At 35.1% G+C, this 16,508-nt stretch overlaps 1 protein-coding gene across 1 annotated transcript in view; it reads left to right on the forward strand.

Annotated features, from left to right (window-relative positions):
• The first annotated feature begins 5,522 nt into the window (after positions 1-5,522).
• The window catches only part of LOC111637802 (lactosylceramide 4-alpha-galactosyltransferase-like), a 35,402-nt gene continuing 24,416 nt past the window's right edge, over positions 5,523-16,508 (forward strand). Inside the window, exon 1 of the mRNA XM_023383363.1 lies at positions 5,523-5,632. Coding sequence (XP_023239131.1) covers positions 5,605-5,632 — 28 coding nt within the window. The 5' untranslated portion in view covers positions 5,523-5,604. The remainder of the gene's footprint in view (positions 5,633-16,508) is intronic.

Here is a 16,508-nt window from a genome sequence, read left to right on the forward strand (position 1 = left end):
GCTACGTAATTCAAAGTGTCACCAATCTTTAGATTGCACTAATAAGTAAGTACAATTTTATCATATGTTTTGCAAATTCATTTCCCTAATAGTAATAATATTTTAAACCGTTTGATTTTTGTATTAAAATTTTTTTAATTGATTGATGATTGATTCAATCAACTAATTTGTTGATTGTTTGATTATATTAACTTTAGATATTGAAAATTAAATAAATAACATCATGTTAATTTAAGCGTACAGAAACGTTGCTGTTGTTCCAGCAAAGATCTTATTTTCACTTTACCGAGTGCCTAATAGGTAATTCGCAGATTACCTAGATAATCTGCAGATTACCTAGGTAATTTGAGAAATGGAATAATTTTCCGAGCTTTAACGGATCACCCTAGTTAATCTGCAGATTAGCTAGGTAATGTACACATCAACGGATTTCGAGCTTTAGCGGTAACATTAATACTAAAAACAATAAGAAATTAATATAAAAGATTAATCTAAAAGAAAGAAATGGAATTGTTTGGCTAGATGCGTGGGGTAATGTTTTGTCTAGTAGAAGTTAGTTGGTCATGATCTTCTAGCCTATATCGCCCTGTGGTAAAGTGTGACGTAATTGTCTTGTAATATCTATAGTACTTGTATGCGTTTATGATGGTCGTATTGCGTGGAATAATGCCTTCCGGGAGATCCGTTTAAAGGTAACTGGCCTCTATTCAGGTGTTACAGACATGGAGAAAACCCGGAAAACTCCACGTGACCAGCCCGTCCTGGCGAAGCGCGAACCCACGACCGAACTCCCAGTGTTCAACGAACGGAAACGTTGACCAATGGTGGGCCATCGCGGGCTAATGCTCACACAACGAGAAATAACGCCACACTGAGCCGGAAAATGCATGGGTCACTCTTTGTTTTCGCAAAATTAGCAGTGAGATCACTTGGGCACGCTGACGAAAACAGACAAAGTTTTCCACGGAAAAATCGACGATAACCGAAGTAAACGAAAACCCAGGTATTACCGTGTTTCCCCGAAAATAAGACAGTGTCTTATATTAATTTTTTTCTCTGAAAAATGCGCTAGGTCTTATTTTCAGGGAATGTCTTATTTTTTCCAGGAAGAAGAATTCACATTTATTATTGAACAAAAAAATTCCCAAGTCGAACTTAGACGAGAGTGACGTATAACCGGTGTGTCGAACTGTCGCCTTTTTATAGCGTCACATCGGACTCGATGACCAATTAGTGCTTACTGAACCGTAGCACTATGCAAATGTAATGTGGCGTGATTCCCGGCCGACCAATTAGCCATCACCAGCCGTAACGTTATGCAAATCTGTGATTCCCAAGCCATAGTCTTATGCAAATCACGCCGTGTGGCGTAATTGTCTGCTGACCAATCAGTGGCTGTACTTTCAAAAAGCCAACGGCCACTTTCAACCATCTGTCGATGACCGTTACGACTAAAAAAAAACTTCGCTAGGTCTTACTTTCAGGGGGAGGTCTTATATTTCGCAATTCAGCAAAATCTGTGCTAGGTCTTATTTTCTGCAGATGTCTTATTTTCGGGGAAACACGGTACTGTACAGTACAGTACTTAATAAACTTTTATTAATAGTTGCTGCCACTATTTTCATTAGTCATTTAACTGTACATAGTATATCTATATATCAATATATAAATAAAAACGTTTGTTTGTTTGTTCGCTAAGCACGCATATACCGTTCGACCAATTGCTATGGAACTCGGCAACTGTTGGCCCATAAGTCCTGGCGTTTTTATAAATGAAAATTTTACGTGAAAAATAAAATGTTTTGGTAATGCGTTTTATGTTATTTGATAGAGAATTATGTACTCTACAAAATAGTGTGTTTAGTTTTTTATACTGGTGTGAAATCCGCGAATTTAAAGCAGTTGTCGGAAAAAAATGTAAACAACTCCAATAGAAAAAACTCTGCTGGTGAGAATTATATAGGAGGTCACCATTTGTGATAACAACTAGATGGGAAAGTTGACACATAGGTGTCAAGAATGCACCGTTAATGTCAACATATGACGATCATGTGACTTCTTTCCCAAGACAAGCGAATAAAAGCTCGAGCCCTAGAAGCTCAGGACGATTTCGTCATAGGAAGTTATATTTGATGAGAATGCCACCTCTACTCTATACAGCGGACCCGATCCAACTACAGGGAGAAGACACCGGTTAGAAGATACCGAGGACTCCTACCTCTTCCATACAGACGACGCGCCAACTCTCCATTTCGCCGAGAGGTATTTAGGGGATTTAGAATCTGTAAAAGCGATCTCTCTCAAATTAGGTCAGCGACAGAATTACGATATTAGTCGCCCATTTTATGTAAATATTATAGCATAACCGCATTTAACCTTAGTGTATTTTCGCCTCCTGTAACATAGATTTATTTTTCAATAAATGTTTTGTTTATTTGTTAAACCTGTTTCCTGTCGTTGAAAGGACGCCTGCCGGCTTACCGACGCACTCCCCACTCACTTTTTGCCCTCCTAGCCATCCAACGACTCCGAGAACGGGTTTTACTAGCCCATGCAGATTAAGTGGTCAGGAGGGATTAACCCCTGACTTCTGTTTGTCTCACACTGATATACTTTTTGTTCTTTTCAGGTCAATAAAATGGAGTGTCAAGTCGACAAAAAAAGCATTTTCGACACCTGCTTTTTGCGTTTAAAACATTGTACTGCTCGGCAGGAATTCGAAAGGACAGATATTCTAGATACACCTACTTCAAGTTCAGCGAAACCCAAATTATTACCACAGGACACCTTAATTTCCGGGGATTCATGGGATGAATTCATTTTAACCGAAATACCACAACAATCTGAAGGAAAATCTGAATTAGAAGACGTATCTGAGGATGAAGATGATGACACAGACGTACCCTCCACCGAGGAAGAACAAAGAGAGCAAACTCTCTCACACTCTTGCACTCTGCATTAAGAAGCCAAGGACCGGTGGAAGACAACCTTGGATCCCTCCACCTCCTCAACGAAGTCGGATTCCCAAATTTATCTCTCCTTCGACAAGCCGGTCCTCCGGAGGAAAGAAGTAAAATCTAGTCCAAATTTATAAAAAAGGGGGCCCAAAGTCAGAAGGAGAGGGGAGACTTAATCATGACCCTACAGTTCGCATAATTTACCCTATGGAAACCACAAAAGAAAGCAAATCTATTTTATTACTGTCATGTAATATTGCATACTAATTTATATCCAATGAACATTTATATTTATCTTGATACTTGCGTTGTTATGGTTTTGTTTTGACAGCGTAACAATAACAAAGAGAGAGTAAAATACATATCTGTAAACAATACGGTCGTAGAAACAACATGACCTGCGATTGTACGCGATAAACCTTTAATTATATCTTTATATTAATATATATATATATTTCCTGTCCCAAAGAAAGAGAGAGAGTCGTCATTTATATTAAATGCATAACGTCAGTATCATTTTGTCACCAAATCGATCTTGCTCACTCAGAACAAGCACGATTTTAGAAAGGCCGAGGTGGTATGAGACTCAGCACTACGTAATCTATTTACTTACTTAAATCATAACATAACTTCCTAACAATACCATTTTGTCGGATAACTGTCAACAACTTTCACACCTGGGAGCTAATCATTCGGTGAGTTCTCAGCAGCAAAAGTGACGCTTTCTCATAACCTTCCGAAATATTGTCTTAAATTCATCGGTTGAAGATAACAAGGTACTGAAAAATTGAGGCAGTCGTCGGCCGTTCTTCGAAAAGTGCAGTTGTCACACAGTTTAACTACACACATCGCCTCCGGCTCTTCCACCTTCTCGTTTACCTTAGTGAACTTCCTGATCACCTGTATTTAGTGAGTGCCATCCTTGGATTAACATCGTCGCCGAATACCTTATAGGACTATCTCGTCTCCTCCCCACCAAACTTTCCAACTCCGGTCAACGAGGTTGCTCCATCCTACGAAAATCCACCGTTACGTCAGGTATCTATTATCCCGCGTGTCTTTTCGTAAACTCTCTCTCTCAGAACTCGTTAAGGCATGGATATAATTATACATCCCCTTTATCCGATAGACCCCAGAGTCCATGTATGTTTTTAAATTTTTTCTTAAATAAACTTGGTTGTTTTGTTATCCTAGTTTCTGCGTGAGTCACTTCCGGTGCACTGTCTCTCACTCCATCGCCCGATAGCCGGCACATGCGACCGCTCGCGTGTGCGGGCGATTGGGCGTGACCTACGTGACCATATCGACAGTGATATGGTCACGTAGGTCACGTATAATGTCGAGGTTACATTTTTAATTATAAACCAGAAAAAATTTTGTCGATAAAGTGTTTCGTCACTTGGAGAAAAAAGACGAAATGTGACGTTATAAACCAATAGAGGTTTACATATATTCAAAAATCATTTCTCTATATACAACTGACAACGGATAATTGTGTAAAGAAACTAGAACTAAGGTTTTGTATACTCGAACGTAAATATTACATTACATTATTTATTTGCACTTGCATTTTTTACATCTTTACGATACAAATGGTTACTAGATCCAGCGTATTAGTGTTAAAAATGTCCATTTATTATAAATTTTGCTATCTTAAAATATAGCTTAGTATTGTTTTTAATATTATAAATTCTTCAAGTAATAACTACGATAAGTTATAAATTACGCTAAGCTAAGTTAAGCTAAGTTAAGATCTAGATATCCTATGATTATACAGTTCCTAGTTTTATATAACTAGTACTGTACAGTTGTGCGCTTTGCATACTTTTAGTAATACACATAATCTCTTCATTTCCAATGAAAATATTTTTCAATATTTTTAGTGTTTTTATTGAATTCTGGTTATATTTAATACATGAATGACAAAAATATCGATTTTTACTTTTTCAAGTAACTGATTTTGTTACTATAGTTTGTACTGTACATTTTAATGCACGTTGACATTTTCTCTGTATACTTTGCACAAGTTTAAAATAAATAACAACTTTTACAAGGTCCTATATAGATAAAGCAGACAGACGTATTCTAAGCGTTGAAACAAAGAGCAAATCTGTATTGAACATGGGTTTGAATATCTTTATTTGCGAATAAAGTCCCGTAAAAGTCGTGGCAAGACTATTTAAAAAGACCCGTGTGACCATTTTTGAGTTGCGGTCCGAAAAATATCTTAATTACAAGTGTACAGCACGATGATGGGTCTCATTATAATTTTATTAAACCAATGCGTTGTCTTATGCCATGAAAAGCAATCAAATAAATTTTTTTCAATTATATCGTTTGCGTATATTACATTGTTCCTTCCAATCTATCTTTTATATTTTGATATGTAATATCAATCTTTATAATTTATCAATAGATAAGCTTTTAGCTTTTATCAATAGACAATTTATCAATTAGATAAGCTTTGTAATTTTAAATCAAACATAATATTGTTGATAAATCTGAAAAAAACTGATCACGTGATGATTTACACCAATGAAATATTAACAGGCAAAAAATGATTACTTCTTCGTATCAGTAACTAACGGACTTTGGATCAACTAGTAAGAAAATTAGAAATGACATTTTCTACTTTGAAAAGAATTTTATGTCTATTGAAATTCGTCAATATAGTCGTAAGTACTGTTTAAAATTTTCCTCATTAACTCGCATATTATTTAAAGAACTTAAAACTATTTACATTTTTTCTAGAGAGATTCCCATACTTTAAGTCACGTACCATGGGCAAATTAGCTGTTCATTTGATGTGTTCGATGTTATTGAAGTCGTGATTTACACAGAAATCCAGACGGATGATCGAATCATTTACGCACATTTCAAGATGTGAAGGATCACAAATCAGTTTTATTTATATATGAATTCTCTTAAAGTTTGCAATCAGTTGTCTAATAGTAATATGCGTAATTGGTGCTGGTCTGAAAATTTGCGGTTGACAGGGGAGAATCCTGATCAAAATTTTTGACCGTGCTGAAAGTTATAATAAGAATAATAGGCATATCTCTAGCACTAAACAATAGGCAAAAACGTCATTTGGTTTGAATAAAAAGGTATGAACTATTATAAAACCCATTATATCTACACATGAAATATATGAAATATATAATAATGAAAAAGTATTAAAAATTTATGTTACTAATTCAATTTTTGTTGGCTCTCGACACTGGGGGCCCAGGGCTTTAGCCCTATTAGTCTCTATGCAGATCCGCCCTGTACACAATACATGTATGCCGACTGGGTACCGCAAGCTTTCGATGCAATCTGACCGTGTTAAATGCTTCGAATGACGTCATGCGCGCACTTGTATGCTGCGAAGAACCTCCACACGAGCAAGCGGTCGAGTTCTCGCAAGCATCGCACTGACTTAAAACGGCTAGCCGCAAGCTGCCAATGTAAAAGGAAATACAAATGATAAAAGAGTTTACACGTTAAATTATTATCATTGGCATATTTGTTCTCATACAAAAAATATATAAGAGTCAAAATTTTTTCTTAAACATGCGATGCATGCTAAGCAAGCCCAGAGAATTCTCTTCCTACCTCACTGTTATATTGCTGGATCTGTCATTGCCCACTAGGATGATCTCAATATAATAATCTCGCACAAATATTGTCTTGAAACGGAAAAACATATTACATTATAGTTTTCTTATGGCGCGTGATTCATGATGAGCCGTGTATAATTTTGTTTTATTCATTTTTTTCCGAAATTCCATTTTAATTATTATTTGCTTTTTCTCAATTTTTATTTCTCTGAATCGCTTGTTTTATTTTTAATTTTGACTAAAAACAATAAGTTAAATTTACAGGATATAATGAAAACATTATATGGACTAAACAGTTATATTTAATCAATAAATATAGAATTTGAACTGAATTGATGTTAAGAATTTATCAAATTTATATAATAGAGATAAATTTCGTGTTGCAATCATATCGTTAATATAGGGGAGACCGGGGCAAGATCGGCATGTTAAGCTTTACTTAAATTTTGTGTAATAAATACTGCTGTAAACTGAAAAAAAGCTTTGCATATTGTCTATTGGAATGTTACCTTACTATAGAACTGGTTAAAATCAGTTTGGAAATAAAAATAATTAAAATAATTACAACTTTACAAGAAGAGAGAAATTGACGAAGTTGCCCCGGGTATAGGGGCAAGATCGGCAACTTCTCTCTTTTTGTAAAGTTGTAATTATTTTAATTATTTTTATTAAAGTTGCCCCTGGTATAGGGGCAACAGTAATGGGGCAAGATAGGCACGTATATAAAATTATGTTATTAACAATGTATAAGTTGGAATTCACTATTAAAACAAAGAAATACAAATCCAACACCCATTTAATATTATTACAACGAAATGCAAGTTCAAAGACATATATACATGAATAACAAATGCAAACATGTTTTCATTTATCATCTGTTTGATTTTTATCCTTTGCTTCTAATGTGGCTTTATGTTGCCGATCTTACCCCGCTAGTCATGATTTCGAAACATTAAGTACAACCCTGAGAACAGAATGCCAAGCCACGATCTGGCCACGTGAATAAGTTGAAGTTACATCCTTCTAACAGGAAAAGTAACTTTCGTTATCATGGAATTATAACAAAACCTGCCAATTCAATATAAATGGAAAAAAAATATTATATGGAATTGAACGAAAATGAAAATTTGCTTGATAATTCAACTACGCTTGTTGGAGAACAATAAAAACACTACACTCAACAAGCCACCAATAAAACTCAACTGCCTAACCTATAACCAAAGTCTCCTTTTAATTTGTTTTTAAAAAAAAGCGCTTGACAAACTTGCCCCGCATGCCGAAGTTGCCCCGGTCTCCCCTACTGTAAGAGTTAAGTAAAACGTCGTAGAATAGGCCTACGTAGAACTTAATCTTATACACAAGCATAATTTTTTTTTAATATAACAGTTTTTAAAATAATAAATATAAACATAAATTCGAAATACAATTAAAATATTTTACTTATTCATTCTTTTAAAATAAATAACCAAGTTTTGTCTATTATAGTATTAAATTTTCATAAATTAAATATCAGTACATGGGCAGTGCATAGAGATGCTAAACGATTCCTATAAAATAGCAAGTACCGTTTACATATGTACGCATAAACTGTTATGCTTCAATTCGAACACAAACCCATAATAAAATACATTAACAATATAAACATATTGGGCTATACATATTGCTGTCGTGAATTACTAGAAGCATCAAATTAACATCTTAATAGGCGTCTGTAACACAGAAAGTTCCCGGAAAGACACACTTTGTATAACTTCCAAGTGTTCAATTGCCTTAACCAATTATCAAATCCTTCCCGTTAACCAATTATCAAAGCCTTCCCGTTAACCAATCATCAAATTCTTTCACTACTGTACTTACGCCAATGATCTACGATTAAGAATTGATAAAAATAATTTTAAATATTAATAGATGAAGTGTTGTTAAATTGTTCATTTATTTTTCGATTTCAACTTAATATTTAACAACTTTCCGACTATCATGGAAACGTTTTTTCTGAAATAAATTGTTAACAAGAGCAGTGGTTTTCAACTGTACCAGCCTTACACTCTAGATTCCACAAGGTCACTTCGGGATGCCAAGAAATCGATTTCTGGAAGAAGACAACACAACACTTCAGCGATCTGTCAGACAGGAAGTAACCGGGCGAATCAATGGGGAGCTGTCCCCTACTTAACTATTACCACTTACAACGGTTATAACCAGGACTTTAGAGCGGAGCTGGAGCTGGAGCTGGAGCACGAAAATTTGTAGTGTTCCACTGCTCCGATATATATATTTATTAGTGATGTGCCGCATATCCGTATCCGTATCCGCGGATATACATTTTTAACGATCCGGCACATAACTAATATTTATTTAATATTTGAGACGGTGAGAATGGAAGTGGCATAAGTTGTAATATTACAAATATTAAGAATACAATAATTGAACTAAAAAGAAAGGTGATCACAAGCACAGATGAATTTTACGTCCATTCCACATATTTCTTATGTGAAAGGTCTTTCTCTCCAGTCTTCACTATTCGCTGACCAAGCTATTCCTTTCCCTTCGTGATCCCCCAGTTCTCTGAATTCTTAACGATCGCAGATGTGGAGTTAATGGGGAGGGGTGCTAATGAGAAGCAGATTTTAAACTCTGCTTATAAGTGGCTTTTGTCATTAGCACAGAAATTTACTACTAGGAGCACCACTAATATTAATTTCTTACATTTGATTTTGAGTGTGACAGTCGTTTATTTCTGTTCGCAATCAGTTTGTTATAATCGTATATCATAATTCGTAATTTGTTTGCAGAGGTAAGATTATTATTATATGGTTATTTTGTATGCATGAATGTTTATATGCGTAATCTTTCAATTAATAACACTTAAATATTTGATTATTTAAGCCTTGACGTCAAACCAAAATTTAAAACCATCACCCATAATAAACAGTCGATTTACGGAAGAAGAGCTTAAAGAGATCTTGGTATTTGAATACGATAATGAAAATAAAAAATCAGTTACATGCAAGATGGAACACATTGTAAATGGCGAATCTATACAATGCAACTTCAAGGCAAGTGGAACTAGTGTGTCGAAAAAGTTCAATCTTTGGCGGCATGTGAAGCGTAATCATCCTGAAATTTACGAAGGGTTAGTTAAAAAGAAGGATCAACAAGATGAAGTCGCTGCAAGAATAAAACATAATCACGACAATCTTTCCATTGCACTTTCATGCCATAAGAAATGCAGAACTGATCAACCAAAAATTGATACATATTTTACATCATCGAAGATTACAATCACTATGGATAGCAATACTTACCGCGAGGGACTTGCTGAGATGGTTTGTATGAGTATGACACCACTCACTACGTTCACATTAAATAACAAAGGATTCCAAAAGATTGCTGGCGAAATGGCTCAGAAGCTTGGTGTTTCGATAGGACATGATGCTGTTCGTCATTTAGTAATAAGCACAGCATAGTCTGCGCGCATCAATCTAAGACAAACTTTAAATAGCATAATTGTCCTTTTAAAGCTAGATGCTGCAACCCGTGGAAACAGAAATTTTCTTGCCATCAATGTACAATTTTGGAATGAAAACAACGAGAAAACTGAAATAAAAAACATTGGATATTGTCGATATTGAAGGAAAACATAACTCTTTATATGTGAAAAATCAAATTTAAGAAACTTTAAACAAATTTGAAATTGATGAAAAACAAATACTAAGTATTTGTGTAGATAATGCAGTGAACATGACATGTGCCGTACATAAACTTGGCAATCATGAAAATATTTTCCAGGATAAAGATGAAAAAACTGAAGACAACATAGAAATGAATGTAGATTTTTAATCCACTGTGGCAAAATGCCACAGTGGATTAAAAATCCTTCCCTAATATTGCCAGAGTGGACTAATGATAATACGAAAATTTATCTAATATGGTGTGGGATTCACACTCTTCAACTGGCCATTTGGGATGGATTAAAGAATGAACGAATAACAAAAATATTAGGGAAAATTCGACGGGTTGTGGTAAAATTACGAACCCCAACAATTCGTAATGTTTTGCTGAAAATGTATAGTAAAACTCAATTTCTAGATACAGTAACAAGATGGGGTTCTACCTATGCCATGCTTGATCGCCTTTTTTTTCAAACGACTACTGCGACCAAGTAGCTGCTGCTGGGACAAAAGACCTAGAACTTAGCAAAGCAGAATGGGACGAAGTAAAACATATCAGAGTTGTTTTAGAAAAACCAAATATTTCGACAATTGCTCTTCAAGCTGCCGATTTTACTCCGGGGGTGTTTATGAAAGAATGGTGTAAACTAGAAAAATGTATGGAAGAATTTGGAGGATACGTTGCGTTAGGAATTCTTTCATGAAAAATTGGGAAAAAAAGCTTATTCAAAACATAGACTACATTTTCTTGCCGGAGTGTATGTTGATTCTAGGTATAGAATCTTATTAAGTGTGGCAGAAAAATTAAAAGCAAGAGAAGGTCTTTCAGACATCCAACGACGAATCAAAAGGCAAACACTAATTAATTTGGCTGAAAAGTCAGCAATTGTTGAGCTGTCACAGCCAACCTGTGATATGATAAATGTAGATTCGGAAGATGATTTTGAAAAAGAATTGGATAGAAGAAAAAACAGTCATTGAATTTCCACTATACATAATAAAGAAGACAACGAAATAGACAAACACGTTGAGAAAGACTGCAATGCAATAGAGGATGTGGGGAGATTAAAGGTGAACGTATTCGAAGCCATTGACCATTATCCGGAGCACATCAAAAAAGCATTCAGAGTCGCTTCAAGCATGCCAACTTTTCAAGCAAGTGTTGAGCGTCTATTTTCCGGATTAAGATTGCTTTTAAGTGATAATATGCAGTCAATGAAGGACGATTTGCTGTCTGCCATTTCATTTATTAAAATCAACGTGGTTGTATGTTAATTTTTTAAGTAATAAATTAGTTGTAAATAAACAAGTTTTTTTATATGTACTTATATATCAAAGAAAAAATTAGTGTAATTCCTGTAAGAATATTTTAACCGGAGCATAGAGCGGAGCATGAAGCGGAGCTCAGCAAATACTTTGATGCCGGAGCGGAGCAACTCAAAAAAATGGTCGCTCCAAAGCACTGATAAAAACATCAACATCATTAGCGACAGTTGTCTCGCTCTTTACCAGATTCGTAAGCGTAACTGCCATAATCAACAATAGCTTAAAGATCCTATACGAAATCTCGAATACTGGCAATATAAAATTTTACCGGATCAAAGGCCACTCAGGAAAAAGTGGCAATGACAAGGCAGCCAATCTGGCCAAAAAAACTTCCTCTTTATCCACTGTGTAGCTACTCTTTGATCCCCCTATCCTGGGTTCAAGGTAAGCTGGACTCTATTCTAACGTCTTGTTGGCAGACGGAGTGGGATGGGAGCCTGACAGGACGTCTCCCAACTTTATCCCCAGCAACTCCCGCAGGATCAGCAACCGTCATTTTATCACCAATTACGTCATGACCCAAATACTATCAGCACGGCAACTTCAGAGCGTACTGAACTTCTATAGGTTCTTGAGGAAGGGGGACGGTTTGTGCCACTGTGATAGTAATGAGAACGAAGATCCAATGCATCTAATCTTCATCTGCCCGGTTCATTCACGTCACCGTGCAAACCTTCGTAAGGCTATTGTGGAACGAGGGTATTTTTGGCCCTGCGAACTATACACCTTTACAGAGGACCAGATCATCTATCAAGAATTCAAGAACTTCGTGAGACACCTGAAACTAACGGACTATATCACTACCAGCCCAAGGGGCACCTAACGGACAGCCGTCTTCTGGCTCAACAGAGACCCCTCAAAAGTGGACTCCTTATTGCTTCTTCTCAGTGCCACCCCTTCGTTTGCTAACTTTTATCTAGATTGCCTCATCTGTCCTACTTCTCAAAGTATTACTCTATGAGCCTGTGAGACTCTGGAATTAGGGGGAGTCAATTTTTAAAAGAAATTAGCGATAAAAGAACGATTTAAATTTCAAATAGAAATTAATATTTTTATAAATTTTGACAAATTTTCTATCGAACAACGGATGTTAATACTTTCATTATAGAAAGGAAGTTGATTTCCTTTTTATCGGCCGACTTAAAGATGATTCAGATGCGGTTTTTGCACAGACGGTACTTGGCCACATCACATTCACATTCACATTTCACATTTAGTGGAGCACTCCCTCTGACCTGTAGCATTAAATGCTACTGGCTTGAGGTACTCCTCTTTTAATTAATCCTGCTTCGCATATGCTTTGCAGGTAGTTAAGATTACATAGTCGCGGTCGTAGCCGCAATACATTAATATCCGACAATTCTATTTTTTTACATTAATTATATTTTTGTTGAGTAGAGTATTTGATGTCATTAATTTGACAATGAACTATGAGAGAAATTTTTATGTTCTGTTTTTATAACAAGTTTTTATAAATTCATTAAAATAATAATATATGTTAACATTATTTATAAGGCTACTTTTCCTAATAGGCCAATTGTAACCTTCTTTATTACAAACTAATTTTAACTCGTTTCTTACTTTTTCATATTGCATACAGTCAAATAAGATGTGTATGGGTGTTTCACTTACCCCACAAATCTCGCAGTTTTCATCATCTCGATGATTAAATCTATAATGATATTTCGCAAAATCTCCATGACCTGTCACGAATCTTGTGAATTTGTGTCCAATTTGTAGATGTTTGTTATTTAATCTCTGGTTAATATCTGGTATGTATTCAAAGAGTTCCCTTCCTTTTGTAGTTATTTCCCACCGTTGTTGCCACTGTAATATGTATCTATTATTGATTTCAGTTTTTATGTATTTTGTAGATATTTTTCTGTATGATTCCTTTGTTTTTAGATAACTAGCCTCTTTAGCCAGACTGTCCGCTCTTTCATTTCCTTGGTCTCCATAATGGGCTTTGACCCAGCTGAACACAAGCATATTATCACTTTTCACAATATTTCGTCTTATATTATCTATTAGTTCACTTTTATTGTTATCATCATTAAGAGCTTTTAATACAGCCTGGCTGTCTGTGCAAATAGTAATTTTTATATTTTTCTTCCTTTGACTTATCCAGTTAATTGCATGATCTATTGCTACCAATTCTGCTTGGTAATTTGTGCATCTTTTATCTAACTTGATTTTTTTTATGATACTGTTCCCTATTTCTATAGTAATAAACATACGATGCTCCCACTCCTTCTGAGGATCTCGATCCGTCCGTATAGATTCTGTATTTATCCTGATAGTTGTATTTCTTTATATGTATTTTCTCCCATTCATATCTTAATAATTTTTGATGTTGTTTCATATCTGCTTCTAGCTCGTCCTCTTTTTTCAATAAATCATTATGAGTTTCGTTTTCTTTTAATATTTTTCTTGCGTCACTATGCTGTCGAATTTCCAAATCCAGAGGCATTAGGCCCGCCAGTACACAGAGTGCATCGTAGGATGTAGTACAGTATGCACCAGTAATTCTTAATAGCATTTTTCTTTGTAGACTATTTATTTTCTGTTTCATGTGTGTCAACTTCATCCTCTTCCCCCAAATTTGGGCAGCATATGTAACAATTGGGATTACAGCACCTTTATAAATATGTGTTAAAGCCCTTCCACCTATACTCCATTCTTTACGTGCTACTTTCGCTATTTCTTGAAATAAGTTACCCACTTTTTTCTTAATTGTTTCTAGGTGTTCATTCCAGAAAAGTTTGTTGTCTATTGTTACTCCTAAATAGTTGATTTGGTTTATACATTTAATCGATTTATTTTGCATCTTAATTGTGGGTTGCCTTTTTGCCACTTTGCATGTTGTAAAGGCTATGGCGTTTGTCTTCTCTGCATTAAATTTAAGTTTGTTTGCATTTCCCCATTTCTCTATTTTTTCCAGTATATTTTTGCATTTTATTTTTATTTGTTTTCTGCTTTTTGCCGAACAGATGGCCATTATATCGTCAGCAAAAGCTGTTATTTTTGATTTTGATGATGTGTTGATTTTCAAGAGATCATTTAATATAATTGACCAAAAAATGGGTCCAGAACAGGATCCCTGTGGACACCCCATAGTCATGTCCCTTTCCATTTTTACGTCTGCATATTCTATGTATGCCTTTCTGTTTGTTAGATAATCACATATAAAACGATACAAATTGTTTGGGCAATTTGCCTCCTCTAATTTAGCATGGATTAGTGACCACCATGCGTTATCAAAAGCACTTTCTATATCAAGACTGAGAGCAATTGTCCAGCCGTTGTTTTTCCTCCCTTCTTCGATATCTTTAATTACTTGATTTTCGTTAAACCATTTGTTTGAATTTAGCCAAGTTGTAAGACGATATACTATTAATTTATCCAAAACTTTTCCCAGAACAGGAAGGAGAGAGATTGGTCTATAACTTCTTACTTCTTTTCGATCTTTGTTTTTACCTTTATAGATTGGTAAGATTTTCGCAATTTTCCATTCAACTGGGAAAACCGCAAATTTTAATCAAGTGTTGTATAATTCGGATAGAAAATCTGGCTCTCTGTTATTTATTTGTTTTACAATTTCTATTGTAATTAGATCATGTCCTGGGGCTTTCCCTTGTTTAAAGTTCGATATTACCCAAGATATCTCTTCCTTTGAGAATAACGGAACATTTTCACCACTTGTTTTGTATTGTAAACTTTCTCTTAACTTTTTTTGCTCTCTGCTGTTTTTATTTTTATCATCTATTTTAACGAATTCCGTAAGTAATAATTTTAAGCTCTCCTCTGCTGTAGCAGTAACAGATCCATTCTCTTGTTTAATTTCTGTTAACTGAAATCTTCTTCTTAATTTCCCAGCTGTGATTTTATAGATCAAACCCCAGGGGTCTCCAGTACTTTTTCACAGAATTGTATCCAACTCTTTTCTTTACTTTCTTTTATCCTTCTCTTATAATTTTTCTGTTCCTCTAGATATTGTTCTCTAAAAATAGTTCTCACGATCTGATCGCTACATTTTTGGTATCTCTTTCTTTTTGCTCTTACTTTACTTTTTAATGCTTTTAATTCAGGAGTCCACCATTTCACTATTTTTTTCCTATCGTCGTACAGTGGGATATTCCTTTCAATTGATTTTGTTATTATCTGAATTAACTTCGTAAGTACTGCTTCTGCCTGGTGGCGATTTTCTATATTTCTCAAATCCATCTTTGCAGATTTTAAGTCTTTCATTATTCTTTCCCAGTTAGCTCTTTTTAATACTATTATTGTGAATCTTCTGATCAATTTCAAATGTAATGTACAGTACCTATGTTCAGATAGACTCGTTTCATCACATACTGTCCATTTATCAACCTCATTTATCGCTCTATTATTTATTATTGTTAAGTCTATGTTTGAACTTCCATTTGAGCTTTCAAACGTGCTTGGCATATCTGGTTCGTTAAGGATGAACAGGTTTTGTCTGTTTACAAATTCTTCAATTTCGCCTCCTCTAAGGTCAGAGTTCTCATCAAACCATACATACGAATGTGCATTGCTGTCTCCACCTAATATCATTCCGTGACTTTGTTGGTATCTGCTGCATATTCTGTCTAAAATTTCCAAATGGGTAGTGATATTCACTTTCATTGGGAAATAGAAATTGCTTACTATCCATTTTTTATTAGCATTTAAAAGTTCAATCGTGGTCATGTATTGATTGCAATAACCTGTTAACAACATACATTGAATATTTGGATTATTTAGGACAATAATAGTCCACGGGGTTTCCCCATCGCTGTTATATAGAACTTGGGTTCTCAAAGGCCAACCCATAGGTTTTCTTTCCCGACAATACGGTTCTTGGACAAGTATTATATCATAGTGTTGTAGTTTATCACCCACTACCTGTGATACAGCACTAATACTTCTGCCTAGATTAATTTGCAAACATT

Source organism: Centruroides sculpturatus, unplaced genomic scaffold (assembly GCF_000671375.1).
Source record: "Centruroides sculpturatus isolate CEXI.00-Female unplaced genomic scaffold, Cexi_2.0 scaffold1001, whole genome shotgun sequence".
In the NCBI taxonomy this organism is placed as follows: Eukaryota; Metazoa; Arthropoda; class Arachnida; order Scorpiones; family Buthidae; genus Centruroides; species Centruroides sculpturatus.